The sequence below is a fragment of the Emydura macquarii genome, unplaced genomic scaffold, assembly GCF_026122565.2.
Source record: "Emydura macquarii macquarii isolate MOO-44397 ecotype Brisbane River unplaced genomic scaffold, CSIRO-AGI_Emac_v2 contig_3328, whole genome shotgun sequence".
In the NCBI taxonomy this organism is placed as follows: Eukaryota; Metazoa; Chordata; order Testudines; family Chelidae; genus Emydura; species Emydura macquarii.
The window spans coordinates 4,216,368-4,236,218 of NW_027133465.1; the positions used below are offsets into that span (position 1 = coordinate 4,216,368).

Sequence of the window (19,851 nt, forward strand, 5' to 3'; positions counted from 1 at the left end):
TTTAGATCAAAGAGAAGTATTCAGTTTCATTACAAGAGATTGAACATAGGAACACAGGATAGGAAAGGACCTCTCCCGGGTCACTTGAGTCCAATCCACTACTATAACAAGCAAACCCCACCAAACAATCCTATTCATAAATTTATTAAACTTCATTTAAAAACTAGTTAGGTAGGTTGTTCACCCTCAATATTCCTATGGGGAGGCTGTTCCAGAACCTCACTCTACTGAGGGCTAGAAATCATCTTCTAATTTCCAGTCTAAATTTATTCATGGCCAGTTTATACCCATTTATTCTTGTGCCAATGTTGTCCCTTAGCTTCAATAGCTTTTTCTTGTCTCATGTATTCATAAAGAGCAGCCATATCCCGATTCAGCCTTACATTGGATACAGTGCTATATATCATTATCCTTTAAGATCCTCCAGCTAGTTTTCAGTCTGCATGGCAATGTTCATATACATGCCAATTTAAATTAAATTAAATTTAAGATTTCACGAGGCACTGTCTCAAATCTTTTATCTACCACATTTCAGATTAAAACCATTTCAGTTGGTAATGGATTTGCTTTTCATAAACAGATATCCTTTATGTTCATGGCTCTGTTGTTTATTAGGTGTTTAGATTCTCCCTCAATACTTGTCCTTTATTTTATTAGAGGCCAAAGTATGATTTATTGGATGGAATTTGCTAGGATTGATCTCTTCCACTTTAAGAAGATTGGAGGGAGAGCACATATACCAACAGAAGTGGCTTAATGGAACTTCTGATATTCAGCCTAAATTTCTCGGTGAAAATTATACCGTCACTCTTTATAATAAAACAATAATAACTACAATAGTAAATACTACTTTACATTTTAGAAGTATTTATAAATTCAAACTAATCTTCTCTATACCCAGCAGGTAAGAAACAGACAGTAGGCTTATATTTCTCCTATTAACTTCAATGGGAGGAATACCAGGCCCACGGAGTTTAAGGAACTCGCCCAAAGTCAGAGTGAATCAGTGGCAGCAACAGAATAGGAACACCATTCCTGACTCCAGTCTCATGCTCAGTCCTCACAAACACTACGATTAACAGGTATTAGTTAAGGAAAGATAACTTTCAACTCTAGTTGCACTTCTGCACATACTGTATACTAAGCATTGCTAACCTCTTATTGCTAAAGACTATTATACAAAACAGCTAGATGTAATTGGAAAGTCTAATGTTTAAAACTGGTCTGGAGAGAGAAAGCAAATGGCCTATTCAAGGTTTATCAATTAAACATGGAAAAAAACCTCATAAAAATGTATATTCCAAATACTCACTTTCACTTGTTTAAAACTATCAGGATATTTTGTTTGGGCAAAGAATTTAAAGGTGAACTGAAAAGCTAGACTAAAAATTGATTTAAGAACAGATTTACACCAATTCTCCCAACGTGTGATGCACTTAGCAAAAGAAATGAGTTTTAACCAAACTTTAAAGAAATTCTGCCTTCCCCCCCAATCTTCTTCATACATCCAACGCTGCCGTATAATCCATCAGTCTGTAACATCACTGAGAGGTATGGAAAGGAAGGGTGTCTACCAGAGAACACACAGGATAGAGTTGGGGGATCTGGGTTCTATTCCTGGCTCCTCTATGAACTTACTGAGAGACCCTGAGAAAGTCAACTGTCTCTCAAATCCCTCATAAGACAGGAACAATGATATTCACCTACCCTTCAAGGGATGTTGAGAGAGTTAATTCATTTGTTTGACATCCTCTAACACAAGGTGCTACAGAAGTGCAAAGTAACATCATCGGTTTCAGTGGCATTTCTCTCTCAACCCAGTGGGAAAGGAATGATTATATTTATGTGTGCCAAGTCAAAGAGTACAAGAGAGATAAAAGACCACTCAATGGTAAACTTGAGCGTTTATAATACAGCATTTTAGAGTATGACAAGTATAAAAGTCCTAACCTAGTACGTGACTATCAAAAAGGTTTACGAATTTGCTGTTATACTTTTTTTTTTTTTTAAATAAACAATGAACAAAATGCTATTTAACTCTGCTAAATAGGGTTTATCATCAGTATTGCTGAGTTTACCCTCCCTTCCCTTCCCTTCCAAGAACAGTAACTTACCAGTGGGAGTAGTGACCAGTTTAGTTGTCATGATAGTCCCATTACTGCTAACCACCATAATAGGTGAATTGCTACTGCTGGGCAAAGTCGCTGTAACTGGTTTGGGTAGGATTTTACTGGGCTGCACCTGTTGAGTGATTATTTTAACACCTAGGAAAGGAGAAAGGTCACTGTTAACATACAGGCAAAAAAAGTTACTTGCTAAAATTTTTCCCCGGACCAAACCCTAATGGGCAAATAGTTGTACAAAGCTTTTATTTTTGAGCCAATATATTCCTAATCCTGAAAATAATATTTAGATTTTTTGCTAGTACCAAGACAACCACCACCTTCACCTTTCATGTGCATGCTGCCACTTCCTAACTACTCCCATCATCCCTGGTGCTTGTGACACCATTAAGTCATGTGATCTAGTGCAGAAGTTTTTAACCTTCTCTGATCCATGACCAAATATATCTCCTCAGGACCCACTATGTTAATCAATATCAAGTTGGTCCAAAACCAATGAAATATCTAAAAAATACATCCATACATTTGTCAATTAAGTCTCTTCATTATCATATATAGTTTATTAAGAACTGTTAAATTAATTTTGATAGCAATCAAAAATATGTAAAAATAAGAATGCTGGTCAGAGTGAGGCGGTGATGGTGACACTAGATATGGGAGCCAGGCATGAGGATCTTCTCCCTCCCCTTCTCAACTCATTTCTTGAGCTGGTGCTGCCTTGGAGCTGTAGTGAAATTGGGATGGGACGGGGCTGATCAGAGACATAAAAACCAAGGGAGCAAGCAAGCGAAGTCAGTGCTTCTCTTTCCTTCTAATAGGCCCCAGTGTGTTGAGGGGAGGGGTTGTCTTCTTTTCCCCACTCCTAACCTGTGGGGCACGACCCAGAAGACACTTCTTTGGGATTCACTTTTGGGTTGCAACCAAAGGTTTCAAGTACCCCTGATCTAGTAGTCAGAGCAAGAATGTATCGATGCCAAGTGGGTCCTGAGTTCTAACTCTGTGTTAAGTAGATGCTGCACTGTGTTGTCAGCGGAGTTATTTAATCCTTCTTGTGTCAATCCAGAGAAAACTAGATAAAAAGCAAAATCTCAGTGAAAACTATCTGACCTTGGCTTTCCAGAGCAAATAAGTATTAGAAGGTAGGCAGAAGGTGACTGAGTGATTTTACAAGGTGATGACCAATTTGAATTTAAAAGCATAGTCCAAGGCAAAAAATTAAGCAAAAGAAAATGCAGTTATTTTAAATTTGAACTTCTTTTGTACTTGCCCCTCCTTCTGTAACAATTCTTTGTATGGAGCAGACTCAAAAATGATGGTTACTGATTAAGTGGTGTGCAATGACCATAGAGTGGAGGCATTTTATGATGTTCATTTATGGACTTTTTATCTAACTGATGGTCTCAGAATCCACAGGACATTTTATCATGGATTCCCACCCCCACCCTGCAGTCCTATCTCTTAGTTACTCTGATCTAAAATGTCTAGAACTGAAAAAAGTACCTGTTCCTTTATTAAAATGCTGATTTCACATGCATTAATATAAAACATATGAGGACAGAATAATACTTTGCACTTTTATAGCACTTTTTCCTCAAAATTTCTAAGATCTTTACAAACATTACTTCTCAACGCCCCATGAGGTAGGTATTAGTAAACTATTTTATAAACAGATACTGATACAAACTGATACAGAGAGACTAAGTGACTCGCCCAAAGTCAACTGCGTTAACTAGTGTAGAAACAGAACTGAATGTGTCAAAGGAATCAGTGTTAGAAACAGAATCCAGTTCAACTTTCAGTTGTCAGTTCTAACTACTGCATTTGCTATGACAAAAGTCAATATAACTTTTTGGTTTTTGAACCCAATAGTAGCAGTAAGAGATGGGTGGATGAGTTACCTTTAGTTTAAGTGATACAGCTCAACTGCTGTTTGATTTCTGAAGATTAAAACAATTTAGCAAACTAGCATCTTCCAGGCTAGCAGCCAAACTATAGCTTACAAGGGCATGTACATACTTTTGCAATCTCTAAAGGTAGGAAGAAAACGTCCAACTTAATAAGAGGCTCATTCTCTTTTCTACCAAGAGAACAGAAAAACACAACAGCACTTTTCCATAAAGGTAAAGTGAAATTATTACCTACACATCCTCTGTTAACCTCCTTTTCTAGTTTCAGAGCCAAATAGTGCACTCAGGTGGCTCCTACTGAAGTCAGTGAGAGCTACCTATGCACATTTCAGGGCAGAATTTAGCCCTTAGTTCTTTTATGGTAGTCAGACTTCATTCATTACTAATATCACCCAAGATTAATTTCAGCTACCTGATTCTTGTTTGATCTGAATGGTGGGCTTGATGCCAGGTGGCAACTGACACTGTTGTGGTTGCTGCTGATGTGCTACAGAAGACGACTGTGACACTTGCTGATGGGCCTGTTGTATCTGATGCAGCTGCTGTTTTGGGGTCTGCTGATGTTGTTTGGGAAACTGGGTTAGAATCTGTGTTGGGGTCCCCACCAAGCTTTTTGGGGAAGGTAGTCTGGTGGATGCAACTTTAATCGCCGATGTGGACACACCTGTGAAAGAGCAAACAAATGTGTATTTAACAATGAAACACACGTGAACAAATTTCTATTCTTTAAATGCAACACACAGTCACTTTTACATTGCCTTTATTACTGTGAAAAGCACATGTAAATGTGCATAGGATCTGACAAGATACAATGCCATCTCTCAATTCCAAAGTGTCCTAATTTAGAGACAAAGAAAACTTTACATAGGTTTTCAATGTGTCAACAAAACAGCGGAAGATAGCTAACGTAGAGATCATGCTCCAAACAGTTTGCAGTCTACTCTGTGCTTTTTTAGTACAATTAACATAACTAGCCCTTTCAAGTTTCACCTTTTTTTAAATTGCAAGAAATTAAAAAATTTACAGTGCAATAAAAACTGCAAGAGGATGAAAGAAAATATGCGGACATCAAGAGCATTAACACTAATAATGTTTGACAATAAGTGGGGTAATTCCTAGGAAGGCTAACTAGATAATATCCTCTATTTCACAGTATATGTGCAATACATAACTTGGAAATCAGGAACAGTCTTGAACGAGGTAGGCAAATCCAAGTCTATTTATCAAGGTGTAAAAATCCCGTGCAGTAATAGTAAGGATTAAAACAAAGCCTGCAATTAGAAAACCCTACCTTCCCATTTTAAGCAACCACTTCAAAATATTTCTGTTCCTTCCTTCCATAAGTTTCCAGTAGATTTTGGCTCAACCTGTAATTCTAAAGACCACCTTCACTAGGCAATGCATTTTTGCCAGCCTTTTGTAAAGTCATCAGACAGTTTTTACTGTGCCATGCAGGAAGTGGAATGTGTAAATTATCTTCCTGTTTTAAGTAGTTAAAATAATAATGCAAGCCTTTCCTCAGAAATGTAAGGAGAAAAAATGCCTCACATCAGTATCTTCTAAAGCCCACTGACCAAAATTGAAAATATAGACAAACTACAGATGAAGCTATATCAAATCATCCTATACCAAAAGAAAAGTTTGTGGCAATACAGTAAGACAGGGTAGGAAATACAAGGAAAGAGCAGGGCAATTCTTTGGATTCTAAAAGGGGCTGTGAACACTCTTAGGAGAGAACAGGGAAGGGATGAAGAATCTGAGCCTTGAAGAAGTACTTTATGACAGCTAGTGTGATCTAGTATATTTAGCTGGGACTAAAAGACACCAACTCCTTCGTTCTAATCCCAGCTCTGACAAATTCCCTTTGACCTTGGTAGCTCACATTCTCCACTGGAACCTCAGTGTCCCTACATGTATAATGGGGATAAACATTTCAAATATTTTCCTGCCTCACAGAAACGTTGTAAGACTTAATTGGTTAACACTCAAAGTGATTTGAAGATTAAATATGCCAAGTATTATGATTGATCTATTTTTGAGTTTCATTTTGTGAACCTGTCTAAACAAACATAAATTTCCTCAAAAGATTATCCCAGGAAACTTAGTTATGTTTCATACCTGGGATGGGTAAGGAAAGTGTTTTAAAAGCTAATACAAGTCAGTTTGAGGTTACAAGTTTTTAATACTGCAGTTAAGTCACATTCAGAGTGGGAAGATATATAACATTTTCTGGCAAGATTCTCTTTGAAAATGGATTTGTGTATATTAATTGTTGAGGGGGATGAGAAGAAAGATGGATTAAGGATGTGGTTATGGAATACAGTGGATTGGCTGCACTGAGAATTAAATGCATATATATGATTTTCCATGTTCCATGCCCTTTACAAAGTATATGTAAATATAAAACATCTCTCTCTATGCCACTGTGACAGATGTACCTCTGTATTCACACCCTACACACTATTGTAATAATCTTTGTACAAAGTATGCCTTCTAAGGTATCATTTGATTTGCTGATCAATATCATCCTGATAAAATAAGTGTGGCAACATAATGTGAAATTATAAGATTCTACTGTATGGTGGCATTAACATATGTTCCAAAATTAGGTTAACAAACAGGTCTATCAAAGGAATATATGCTCTGCTCAATTAACATTTAGGAATTAAACAGAATCATCAAGCAGGAAGAGAAACAAAGGAAGCTGAAAGAGGTGAGGAAAAAGCAGCAGAGAACATCCTTTGCTATAGACCTTTTTGTTCCCTGGAACCCAGCTGGAAATGTTTTTCCAAGACGATGGCAAAACTATAAAAAGAAGGGACAAACACTCCAAAGCACCCCTTTCTCTATCCATATCCATCACATTTATGGCATCCAAAGCAACAAAGGAAATGATACAAGAGATTTTTTAACTGCTCTAATCCATGTCAGGAGAGCAGCACAGGAGACAGCATTTAGCCAACAGCTGAAAAGCAAGCAGAGAGGGGGAGAAAACATGGTGGATTTTATCTGTTCTAATTTATATAACAAAGATGGTGACAGTATGATTATCATAATGATTAGGCATGAATAGAAATATAGTTAGTTTTAAGTTTAAGGCTTTTGATAAGTAGTAAATAATGATAGATTAGAGCAAGTCTGAATCTAAAATGGTGGCCACGATGATGTCATGCTAAGAGAAAGAAACAAAATATGGTGTTAAGAAACTGACCAAGAGCAGAAAGGTAGACTGAGGTGAAATAAAGGTCACTCCTCATACCTGCAGGGAGGGGTGTGTTAGGTAGGAAGGAGGATCTCATGGAAGTCTAAATCTGAGTAAGCTAGTGGAACTAATTAGCACATAGGACAACTGATTGGTCCAAAATGATATGGGAGGGGAAGATGCTGTTGATTGACATTAAGAAAGCAACCAATCAGAAAAGGGCAGAAAATCGTATATAAGGCAGAGAGCTGACAGGCTTCAGTGTGGGTGATCGGAGGATCAGCAGCAGTGACTGCAAAATGCAGCAGCAGCAGCTTCACAGAGAAGGACCCAAGACAAAACAGAGTGATTTAACCAAGGAGGAGAAGTATGACTCTTCTAAAAATAAGGGTTGTACGGGTATGACTGTAACTAAAGCTGGCTGCTTGCATTTGAATGACCTCCTACCCCACCCATTCTGTGATTGCCCGATCACCACTCTCAGAATGTTAGTTTGTAGCAATATTACCTATGTTATTGTAATGTCACTGTATACATTGTATACAGGAATTTTATGTTATAGTGTAACAAGTTTGGTATTCTAATACAACATTGTATCAAAACTTTATAAATATGTACGCAGGATTTCTTTCTCCCTTTAAGTTATATCATGTGTCATAAATATGTCTACCATACCGCATCGCAATTAAATATTCATAACATTATAATATATGCTAAGGAAAGGTTATATTGTGTTACGAGTATTTCATTGCAATTTTAGAATTTGTTATATTTGATAGTGCACCGTATTGGATTACATACGTTTATGGTGTCTTGTATAGTCTTAAGTGGCTCATTTCATTTGTTACATTGTGTTAATTTTTTATTTAAAATACAATTGTATTAAAATTTTCATTTAATAAAGAAACATTTTCTTTTCAAAGAAATTACTGTCTGAGTGTCAACCTTTATAGCACAAGGTTGTATCCATGTCCTCCCAAGGGTAAACCAAGGCAGGCAGGTCTATGGAGTTTCCAATGATTTAAATGGAAACCCCTGGTAAACTCTTGTAAATCTCATAGGGTGGACCACCCATTACCTGCTTTTAGAATTAAGGTTTGGGATTGGTTCATTAGTATACCTAAGCCACTATGGGATCACTTGGGTCCAAAGTTTAGGGTAACAGCATTCTTGGATCGTGGAAGAACGGGTCCTGACCTAAGAAATTTGATCAGTTACACTGCTTCAAGCATGTAGGGAGAAAACTGCTTTGAATGTAACAGTTTGTTAAGTTAGGCACTAGTTGTGTTTTATCTTTATTTTTCTGTAACCACTGTGAACTTTTATGCTTCATTACTTATACTCAAATTAAAATCTCGTTGTAGTTAATAAACTTGTTTTATTGTTTTATCTAATCCAGTGTGTTTAAACTGAAGTATCTGGGAAACTTTATTTGGGGTGGCAAGTTGTGTGCATATTATTTCTATTTAAGAAATAATGGACTTCATATAAACTTGTATTTGTCCAGGAGAGGGCTGGGCAGTACAGGACATACATTTCTGGGGAAACAACTAAGACTGGGAGTGTGGTGGGGTCACCCTGCAGTATAACCAAGGCTGGTAAACACCACAGTGTGGCTGGCGAGCTGCAGCACACACAAACATAGCTGGGAGTGGCTTGCCTGCTGGAGGCTGTTTGTGAGCAGTCCAGGATGGAGTGCTCACAAGCAAAGCAATGTAAAAGCACGCCAGGTTAGAGGGCACAAGAGACACAGCTCCTCATTACTCTGAATAGTATCCTGGTATGTCACAGCTACACTATCAAAACAAGAGCTACTGTAACAGTCAAAGTTTTGATAAATATACATAACTGTCATACCTTGTGCTACCGTTGACATAACCACTGATGGTGTCGATGACACCACAGCAGTCACAGCAATGGTATTTGGAGTGGAAGAGGGAGTGGAACAGTTGCCACCGCTACTGCTGCTACTGACCAAAGAGGACTGAGAAGCTGTTATAACCACTGGTTGCTTCTGAGTAGTTGAGGCAATCACAGAAGTTGGGACAAGTTTAGTGACTGCTGCGTAGTTGTGAGACTTGGAGAGAATGTTGGGTACAAATGTTGAACTTGGAGAGGTGGTTACTATGATCACCTGAAACAACAAAAATTCATTCATTAGTTACATTTGTTTAAAAGTTTTACAGCATTTTTGTAATATACCACACACACGCAGTAATATCTAGTTTTAGTGATCTTAGTGTAGAGCTCATTTGCAGACCTTAATACACTTGCCAATAGCAAATAAGATTTCCCTTAATTGGGGGGTGGAGCAGCTAATCCATCTGTTTCTGATGGGACTATATTTTCATTTAAAACAGATAAGCTTTTGTTCACTGGTTACAAAAAAAACAGTCTGTATGTAACTGTAGTGTTAGCTGATGTTGCCCTCAAATTGAAACAAGACAGGTGTAAACTGCCTCAGTTCATCTCGCTGGGGCAAAAAGTCTGAAGCCTGACTGTCAACATCACTCTCAACTGCTACGTATCTGGAATTTCAGGAGGGCTTTAACCATCACTCTCTGAAAGCACATATCCCAAGACCTGGCAACGAAAGGGATACATTCTACCTTTAGTAACCTATTTAACTATTTGTCAACAGTTAATCATTTAGCTATATGGATCAAAAACTATTTTTCAAATGATTATTACATTTCCTATCAGTGCAATACATCTGCACCTCTATGGATGTTTTCAAGATAGATAGGAAATTCCTTCCTCTCTGGGCACCACTTGTCTGCAGATAAAAAATGCTAAACCTAGTGCACTGCAACCTGACTGATCGCTGAAATGCCTAGAATTCATTCTGATCTTTCAAGAAGAAGATTTTACTCTTATGCAACTGTCTGATTTGAGAAACTAATTGTTTTATGATCTGGATCCAGATATAATTTATATATAAACATTTTGTTTTGATCTTACTGTATACATGCATGCACAATACACCACATGTATATTACACTACATGTATATTACATATGTACACAAGTTAACATAGAAACATAGAAAAGATATCAAGATCCATTATAAATTGAGTATACATACATATTGTATAAGCCACATAAAACCTAAGGAATACTGATCTCTTATACAGTGGTACACCTAGAAAGCAGACTATTTCTCTAAAGAACTCTTAAGGAGTGAGAGTCCAAACTATTATACGTTTGAGATACTATTTTCTCACATATGTAAAAATGATCAAATGAATCTGGTGAGGAATACTGAAACTGATAGCTTCCTTCCACTGGTAAAAGGTTACTTGATTAGCTGACTAATAGTAAGTTATTTAGTTTTCTAAGAGGAACATCTATGTATTTCGTTAAAGACTTAATTACTGAATATATATTGAAGCGAGCCTTGACAGTTTTATTTTGAGAAATGCCAAAAATTCGGTCCTTGAATCACAATGAGAAGTGGTACTGAAAAATAGATGTGAGGGTACCAGTTGCCACTGGACTTGACTAGTAGCAGTTACTAGATTGTCCACCTTTGTATAAAGCTTTATGAAATACAAAATGGAAAAGCACTGACATTTTTCAGTGGGATCTATGAATTTTCCTCCAACCTTACTGAAATATAACCACAATCCTGAAAACCGGTATGCAGAATTCAAGAACCACATTCAACATCACTTCTTGTTTAAAGAGCTGCATATCAAATTCAAACCTAATCCCAAACCTCAATAATCCTTTAAAATTACTAAAGATTCATTATAGATTTGGTTGGAAAGTATGGTATACAAACAACGTAAAAGGGTATCATGACAACAAATGTATGAAATATGCAGACACTACTACATTTCCTATTAGAACAACTTTAGATCTTGTCATTGCAAATTAACCTGAGTAAGATATCACTTGTAGAGCAAAATGAGAAAATTTCTCTGTTTGAAGGTTTTTGAGAACAAGTAACAAATACCTTTCTGTTTGCACATTTCTGTAAAGGCCTGACTGAAAGAAGACAAAATTAACAGTGCTTCCATTTTCAAAGAGATGACATCTATTGTTCCATTCAGAATGTGTCTTTTGGTTAAAGGCAAGCAAGTGCATCATCAGATTGAAATGGTTTAATGTCCTACCTTGGGTCTGTACCTTGCCTTTGCAGCTCTACTTCATCTTTAAGTACTATGTCCTCCTTTATAATCTATGCTTTTCAATTTTATTTTGAATATAGAAGATACTAAAGCACAGGCTAAAACTTCATTTATTCCCAGAGTTCAAAGTGCACCTGCTCTGAAAAAGAAACTAGCTGTATAAGTAGCATAGATAATAAAGGCAGCATGGATCATGATATGTAGACCATGATATGTACACCAAGCCTCCCACCTTTCTTCAAGCTAGTTATATTTAGTAAAGACAATACATTACTCCAACACAAAACTTGTGTTCATCCAGACAAGTGTTCTGTCATAGGTTAAACCAGACTCCAGTCCTAATAATATTTGCTGCACTGAAAGCAAGTCCTTATATTTGATGGGCTCATGCTCATCTGCATACCATTAACAGAATGCTTTTCCAGCTGACATCTGTTTGAGCAGTGATACTGCTGGACCTCAGGGAACTAAATGAAAGCAACTGCAACTTTACCCAACTGAACAGACATCATGAAAGGCCAAGAATAAAGCCACTTTTTTCATACTAAAATATAAGAAGTCACTCCACTGAATTAAGCTCCCAAAATCAGGACATGGGAATTTTGCTAATCCACATAAAATTAGAAAGTAAATCTATGAGTCTGACACAAAGATTATGGTGGGGAGCTTGGGCTGAAGTCAAGAACCTATCACTGTTTGAAAAAAGCTTTCTAATGGCCAATCTAAATCAACCCTCTCTGTGTCAAGGTCAAATTAACCTCTCATGTGAGTCGACTGAAATCAATAGATATGCCCAGAATGAATTTGGTTTGTGTCATTTCCATGGTCATTATTGTATCTAAATTTAAACAAGATTTATGTATTTTAGTTTATTAAAATACACACATCCAATACTCTGAACCCACAAAATCAAAATGACATTAAGACCAGTGCCAAAATTTAAAACCCTCCCCAAAAGCCTGGGAGAACAAGTAGGTCTTGCAGCATGATCTGGAAATCAACAGATACAGGATCCAATTAAAAAACATTCTACAGCTGAGGACTACTTCCCTCCAGACCCATCATGGTCAAACTTGGGCACTGTTATTTTGAATACCTCAGTTGATCTGGACTCCCACAACACTACATAAAGGGAGTGAGAAACAGCATGCTAGAACGAAGAGGCAAAGGACATCCACACAATCTCTTTTCAGCTCTAGGGTGGGCCATGGAAAGACCAAGGCCGGTTTCCTGGGCTCCTAACTACCGCAAAAATAGAATAATTTTAATTAAGGAAAAGAGAAATAAGAAAGATTACCTTGGACCAAAAGTTGTTACCATCTGATGGCTGTTCATTGGCCTACGTGATCCAGTTCTCAGTGGACTAGTGTCCATATCACAAAACCCAACACCACAAAAGGTACTAACTGGCAACCTTGTTGGCAGTCTCACCAGAGAGGCCAATAATTGAATGAGCATGGAGACTAAATTCCCTCTCATCCCTAGAAGTGGTCCCTTCAGGTCAGGGTTGATGCACATTGGTGGGGCAGTATGGGGGAAGCTTGAACGCCCACTGCCTGTGCTGTACCTGTTCTGTGGATAAAAAGAGGGCTTCAGTCTCCAGGGCTGTCAATCCAGCTCCTTTCACACAAAAGTGCACTAAATTCACACAAGATTTTGGTTTTTAAAACAGGGATTACCTTATCCAAAGCACAGTCCTTAAAACATAGCTTGACACTTCACAGAGAGGAAAACTTAAATATTACCTCTTATTCAGTGATAGAAATAGAGTTATGTAATGCTTGACAGCTTCCCCCACATACCTTCTGTGTTGTTGTGTTTGTCGTCTGTGTTGAGGGTTTAGTGAACGTTATTTTCACAGGAGACATGTGTGGCGGTAAGGAGTTGGCAATGCTCTGCATGATATTACTCATCTTGGGGCTGCCACTTACAGGCACTGTAATAGTTTTAGTGACAGGAGTGATAGCTTTCGGGACTTCTTTCAGAAGAACAGGGGAGGAACTAGAAGAGTTAGTTCTTCGTCTTTTACGGGGCTTTTCATCATCATCTGAGCAGCTGACACCTGGAAGAACAGAACTTTTCAATTATATAGTGCTTTTTGTCTGACCATCTCTCACTGCTTCCTAATAACTTTAAGCTTGTTAAGTCCTACATCCATTTTCAAATGGGAAAACACAAAGCAGAGAGGGGATAAAACCTTCCAAAGGTCACAGCAAGTCCACAACAGATCTGAGAACAGAATCCAGGTGTTCCAATTCCCTGTCATAGATCACATTGTTCTCATAATACTGAATTTTTCTTTTAAAAAAATCCAAGAGTACCGAATCGTTTTGCAGATTAATTCTGGTTAAGAGATTAAAAGAATGTAACAGCCAGTGTGAGGGTTTTGCTCTTCTGTGTAAAAATGGCAGAAGTGATGCTAAGGAGACTGCACGTGAGTTAGGAAGACATTTTTCACATGTATTCCAGTTCAGAATTCCACTTAGCTTTTTTTGGCTGTTTTCATCTATGGCAATTAGACACATGTAACTACATTTTCCCCTTTGCTTCACTCACACCATGCCCCTCATGAACATTGTGCCTTCTTTCATGCACCCAGTACACTTTGAACAGTCTCCCTTCCTCCTTCAAATATCTTCTGAAGATCTACTTATCATATGACACATTCCTGCTGCCAAGATCTCATCCAACTTTGCCAACTTGTGCCTTTAGCAGTGACTCTTTTGGCACCTTTTATTCGCTGCATATCAAAAAGCAAAACTTCTAAAAATGTGCAATCCTGCAAAAGAAACTTTTTGCCTCAAAAAAGTTCCTTCACCCCCACATCCACCCACCCAGTTGTAGAAAACATATCTGCTGTAACAGACTCTGCTGAGCCACTGACACGAGCTTTCTAGAACATGCTTTGTTGGTCTTGATAAGCAGGTTGGCACTACTTTCATAAAACACCATACCTTGTCCAAGATTCTCTTACTGCAACTGGCCAAAAGAGTCACACAGAATGTCAGACATTATATGTATGGATGTGCATGGTAACTATCTTTGACAATACCTCATACAGCCACGATGGGCAACCAAATCAGTCAACAAAGGTGATGAGTTGAAAAACATGCTAAGTGCATGCAGATCAGCTTTGTATGAGATGCTCATTTCTCAGGCCCTCATCTTGCAAAAGAATTAAATCTGCTTTCGGCAACAATCTCATGTGGTAAACTGCAAGCTTTCAGGCAAGCCAGAATAAACTTGATTATCTGTAAATCTCTAATAAGGGACACAATATTTGGGTGTTCCAAAGCTGAAGAAATAGGAATTTACATGGACTATGCAGCATTATTTTTAAAGAGGAACAATTCTATGAGTAGCTAAAAGATTGGACTAGCTCCAACTATGTATCCAGACCATCTACAGGTAAGTTTCAGGGCCACGCAGAAGGCAGTCATATACAGGCAAAGACAGAGAAAACTGCTGTTGAAAATGAGCTTGGAGTGGAAGCAAAGGCTGCTAGTGAACTAAAATATTTTCTCTTTTTGAAATTTTGGAGGAACTTTTATTATTAACAAACTTTTATTTTTAATATACCTGAATTTGTGCAATTTATTAGTGGTATATTTATTATGGATTCATTGGCACTGTGTTCTAGTGGCTTGGGTATGGGCCTAGGAGTCAGAAGATCTGAATTTTAATTCTAATTCTACCAACAATTCACTGTGTCCTTGAGCAAGTCAATCTCTGTGTCTGTTTTCCCATCTATAAAATGGAGACACAGATTACATGGCTCTGTAAAGGGCTTTGAAATGTACAGTGAATAAGGCATTACAGTGTATTTTGTGAGTATACTAAATAAACTCATATCCATGAGATTGCTAACCTATAATTAAAAAGTACAGAGATAATTAATACTGGTCATTTGAGGAAACATCCACCAAAACTGAAGTTTGTACATAGTTTGGGAGCTAACGTACATACTATTACTTTGGTGGGAACCATAAAATGTAGAGGATTGGTCACAGTTTCTTTGTATATTTTCTATTTCTACCAGGGAAATTTACTATGAAGTAACTAATACGTTGACAATAACGGTACTTACTTGAAATTTTTGTTTGTTTGTTTATGGGCTCTGTAAAAACTATATTCTTGCAGTCTTTGATTTTATTATTATTTGCACTTCTACAGAGCTTTTCATATAAAAATCAATGAGCATTTTAGTTGGGTATCAACCCTCAAAGCTGAGTATAACCCACATTTTAAAGCAAGAAAGGGGAGGCATATAAAACCCAATCAGACAGTGACTTGCCCAACGTCACACAATAAGATAGTGCCAATGCCAGGATTCTAACTCAGCTCTGAGTTCCAGCCTTTTGGTTTTGACTCAAAGATAACATTTCCTTTATGTAAATTAGTATTACTTGAATGCTGTGTGTCACAACAATTACTCTTGGAAGATGTAATAATTTAATAAATAATTATATAATCAAGTAAAGAGTAAGCGTATAAAATTTAAATGCAAAAGAATTGAGGGATTGGATGATTTAAGGGATTGATGAAATTTTTTCATCCCTGTATCACTTTTTTGAAACCAGACCAGTCTTACACTCATTACTAGATAAAACAATTGAACTCTAAATCTTAAAAAAAACCAAACCAACAACAAAAAAACTAAGATCTTCAATTTTTCTAGATCTTATATTTGAAACAATGTAACTTCATAAAGTAGGTAGGGCAGATTGATTTAAATCCAAATGATTTACAATTGCAAGCAGGAAATCTTGATTTAAACGATCAATTTTAATCTCCATTTACATTTGTACTTAATTATTTTCCTAAAGAAAGGTTTATTCTCACTGGTTGATGTAACCATTAAAATATGTTGATTTGCCACCAAATAAAACCTCTAGACTAAATTTGGTACTTCTCTTTGCTAATCAGGAGGATACCCTGTATCTATATATTTATTTAAGCAACCATATAGCTTAACAGACATTTCTTGAAATTCTTTCATTTTAAACGTCAGAAAATGGTGAATTGATGCATTTCTTATTTACTAGAGGGTAATTTTTTTACCTGGGTTTTATGTCAAACTGCACTTGAATGGAATTTGGAATCAATTAAAACCTACAAAAACAGGATTTTTAAAATTTGTTTTTAGTTAAAATTACCTTAAATATGCTGGATACATAAGAAAACAGTTTACCAAAACATGTTTTCCATTTAAAATTGATTTATTAAGCAAAGAAAGTATTATCTGTAGTTAGTGAATGGACAAATTGTTTCTGGTCACCATGGGCCAAATTTTGCAAAGATGTGTAGATGCCTTTCTGGGGTGATTTCAATAGAAGTTAGTTGCCTAAGCTGTTGTGGAATCAAAGAAATAAGCATTACATTTATTAATAGAATGCTTGGCCTGAAACTGGTCATGGAAGGCCTGGCCTGAAGTTGTAGCCTGAAACTGAAATAAAAGGCCCAGGCTAAACCATTAACAGAATGCCTCAACTGAAATTAGGATAAAGATGTTAAAGTCACACAAGAGGTCTCTGAACCACACCCGAGAGGCAAGTCTCTGTTATGAGCCTTAATTGAAGTCTGAACAGACTTCACCTGTTTTGATAAGTACCAGTACCTGCCCCCTTTGTCTTACCGGCCCCATAGAAACTCACTCCATACAAATTAGCATTTGAACAAGTATTGTGTCACCACCCATCTTCGGGAGTTAACCAGGGTCCCTGAAAACCTGATTGTATAATCAAGTGACTCATTGGGCGTTCCTGTGAGGGCACCTGGTGTGCCCCACTGTGCACTGTGACTGTCTTTCCTGTTAAGTATAAACTGTTAATCAAATTCCACTATACGATCTATGTGTAAATGAACCTAAGCAACCCCTATATAAGTCTTTTGTATCTGGTAGCCAGGTGAAGTACATTTGCTCAGCATCCAGACATGCTGCTTGACTTCCCTATAGCCACCTGGGTTTTCCCTCTGGCTATAGTATTCCCCATAGCTATGGTTATGTGATTGTGTGTGTCAATTAAAGCTGCACCCGATCCAACTCTAAAATGTAGCAGTGTGATTCTTTTCCACGACACTGTTTAGATGTTTTTGAATATCCCAGCAAACACTTACCTGCATCTTCAGGTGCCTAAATACCTTTGAAAAACTGACCTCATTTCCCTCAAGTATTTAGAATTTGTAAACCTCATCATCTCCCATGTGGCTTTTATTCATAAACAAGCTTTCCTATTTTTTCAACTCCCAATCAGTTTCTCAACTTTGACTGAACTAGTCAAAATGAAGAAAACATTCTCTCTGCACCCGCTAATTACTTTTGGTTTCAGTTTAGTTAAGGCAAAAGCTTTTTCTGGAAAATGTATAACAAAGCATTCACTCCATTATAAAAATAGAAAATAATTACTTAATTCAGTACATGACATTGTAACTTTGAGTCAACTCAAGCTTTATCAATAGTTATTTTCTCTGATTCTGTATGTAATTAAAAAGAAGCACTTTAACATTAAAATTTGAGGAGGCTCATTGATGCAGCTTATTTTTATTTTAATTATTTCTGTAGATTATAGCACATTTAGGCCTTAGCAAAGGCTATCAATTTCAAATTTAATTTTTAGACAGGTTTATTTTTAAAGAAAAATGTAAAGAAAAATCTAAGAAATTAAAAATCTGATTTTTTAAAGTCATCAATTTTTATCCACCCCTATAATAGGAATAGTAAAATGATCTAGTTGGTAGCTAAGCCTGCACTTCCCAACACACTGCTAAACTGCAGCAGTAAGCAAGTCACAGCACTGTGCAAGCAAATTATAAGAGACTCTCTGAGTGAGGTTAGTTGTGTAGCTTGTTTAAAAATTCAGCTATTGCTCAGAATACAGCAGGAAAACTACTATATTCTTTTAAATTTATATTATTTTGGTAATATCCATAAAGGACCAAATCCTTAGCTAATATAAGGCCAATTTATATCAGGTAAGGTTTTGACCCTTTATTTTGACACGCCATATGACTCCCTATTTTAGGGCATTTGAATGCTTGTAGGAAAATGATATTCAGATAAATTCTCTTGCTCATCTGAAAAGCGAAAATGGGTTTGTTCTCCTTCCCACTCCCTCAAATGATAAATAACTGCACTGTGGGCCAGGTGCATACCTTGGGGAAGAGGTGGAAGGGAAACCTTCCTCTGAAGCATCAGATCTGACCACACCAGAGGCAAAATTCCAAACTAGATGGAAAAATGATCCACAACTGCGTGGCAATTCCTAGGTTTTATTTTTCATACTTTGCACTTCTGTTATCCAGAACACCAAATATCGCAGAGTATTTTTCAACAAATTTAGCCTCAACATACCCTCATGAGGAAGGGGAATATTAATCCCATTTTACCAATAAAAACACTAAGGCACAAAGATGTTCAAGTGACTTGCCCAAAGTCACACAGTAAATTTGAGGCAGAGATGGGTCTGGAACCCAGATTACCTGACTCAGCGTCTTGTGTTTTAACCACAAGACCATCCCCTTCCTTTCTGTTTTGTTAATCACAGTTATTAGTATCACTTACTTTTGACGTAAACAGTACTTCCACTTGGCAGGACGACTACATTGGAGGCTGGACTGGCAGGTCTGGGGGACTTCACTGTTGCTACACTGCCACTTGGAACAGGGGTAGATGTTGGGGTTGAAGTGGTACTTGTGTAGGAATAGCAAACCACCACTAAAAAGGAGAGAAAACACCTTCCACTTAACTAAAGAATTCCATTATCCTAGCACTATTTTGACAGTTTTAAAGTTAAATGAAAGCCTAAGGCTTATTGGGCCACTATCCACATCTTTGCTACTGTGGAGTGCTCTCCACTTTGACCCAAGCACAACCATGGAATTAGCTTCTTTCAAAGCAGATTTTAAAACATTTTTATTTCAGAAGACCTTTGAGATAGCATTAATTTTATTTTGTTCTCTGCTGATCGTGTGATTTATTTTATAGTTTATCTTGTACATGTTTAGTATTTTAATTAACTTTGTTTTAATGTACAGGACCATAAGACTCTAGCGTAGATCAATGATATAAATATAAAACTGTTATTGCATTGTGTTCAGTGGCATGTTAGTCCCAGAATCAATCTGAAAACCCTATTTAAATTAAGACAGATTAATGTCTTTTAAAATGGTTTTCCTTGTTTAATTGCTACAACATTGATGTTTACAAATAGTAGTAAGAGAAAGCACGTGGTATAACATTTCCCAATTCTGTCAGAAAAAAACGAATTTGAGAAGTGTTAGGTTTTCTGTGCAAATATACTGTAACTAAACTCCTAAAACAGAGTAAAGTAAAACTCTACAGTTTAGATGGAATTTGTAGGAGGTGAGTGGAGGATGGGGAGGCATCTTTTGACTTATTAATTTAGTACATTTGATCTGGAGTGACAAAATTAGAACAGATATCCACGTAATTTTTGCAGTCACCTTTATGAATATCACTGTACTTTA

At 37.0% G+C, this 19,851-nt stretch overlaps 1 protein-coding gene across 5 annotated transcripts in view; it reads right to left on the bottom strand.

Moving 5' to 3' along the window:
* The window catches only part of EMSY (EMSY transcriptional repressor, BRCA2 interacting), a 63,112-nt gene that overhangs the window by 33,108 nt on the left and 10,153 nt on the right, over positions 1-19,851 (bottom strand). For all 5 annotated transcript variants that reach the window (XM_067533220.1, XM_067533218.1, XM_067533219.1 and 2 more), the window contains exons 6-10: positions 18,926-19,078; positions 13,167-13,426; positions 9,090-9,366; positions 4,443-4,694; positions 2,115-2,264 (exon numbers count right to left, since the gene is read on the bottom strand). In XM_067533220.1, the coding sequence (XP_067389321.1) occupies positions 2,115-2,264; positions 4,443-4,694; positions 9,090-9,366; positions 13,167-13,426; positions 18,926-19,078 (1,092 nt within the window). The remainder of the gene's footprint in view (positions 1-2,114; positions 2,265-4,442; positions 4,695-9,089; positions 9,367-13,166; positions 13,427-18,925; positions 19,079-19,851) is intronic.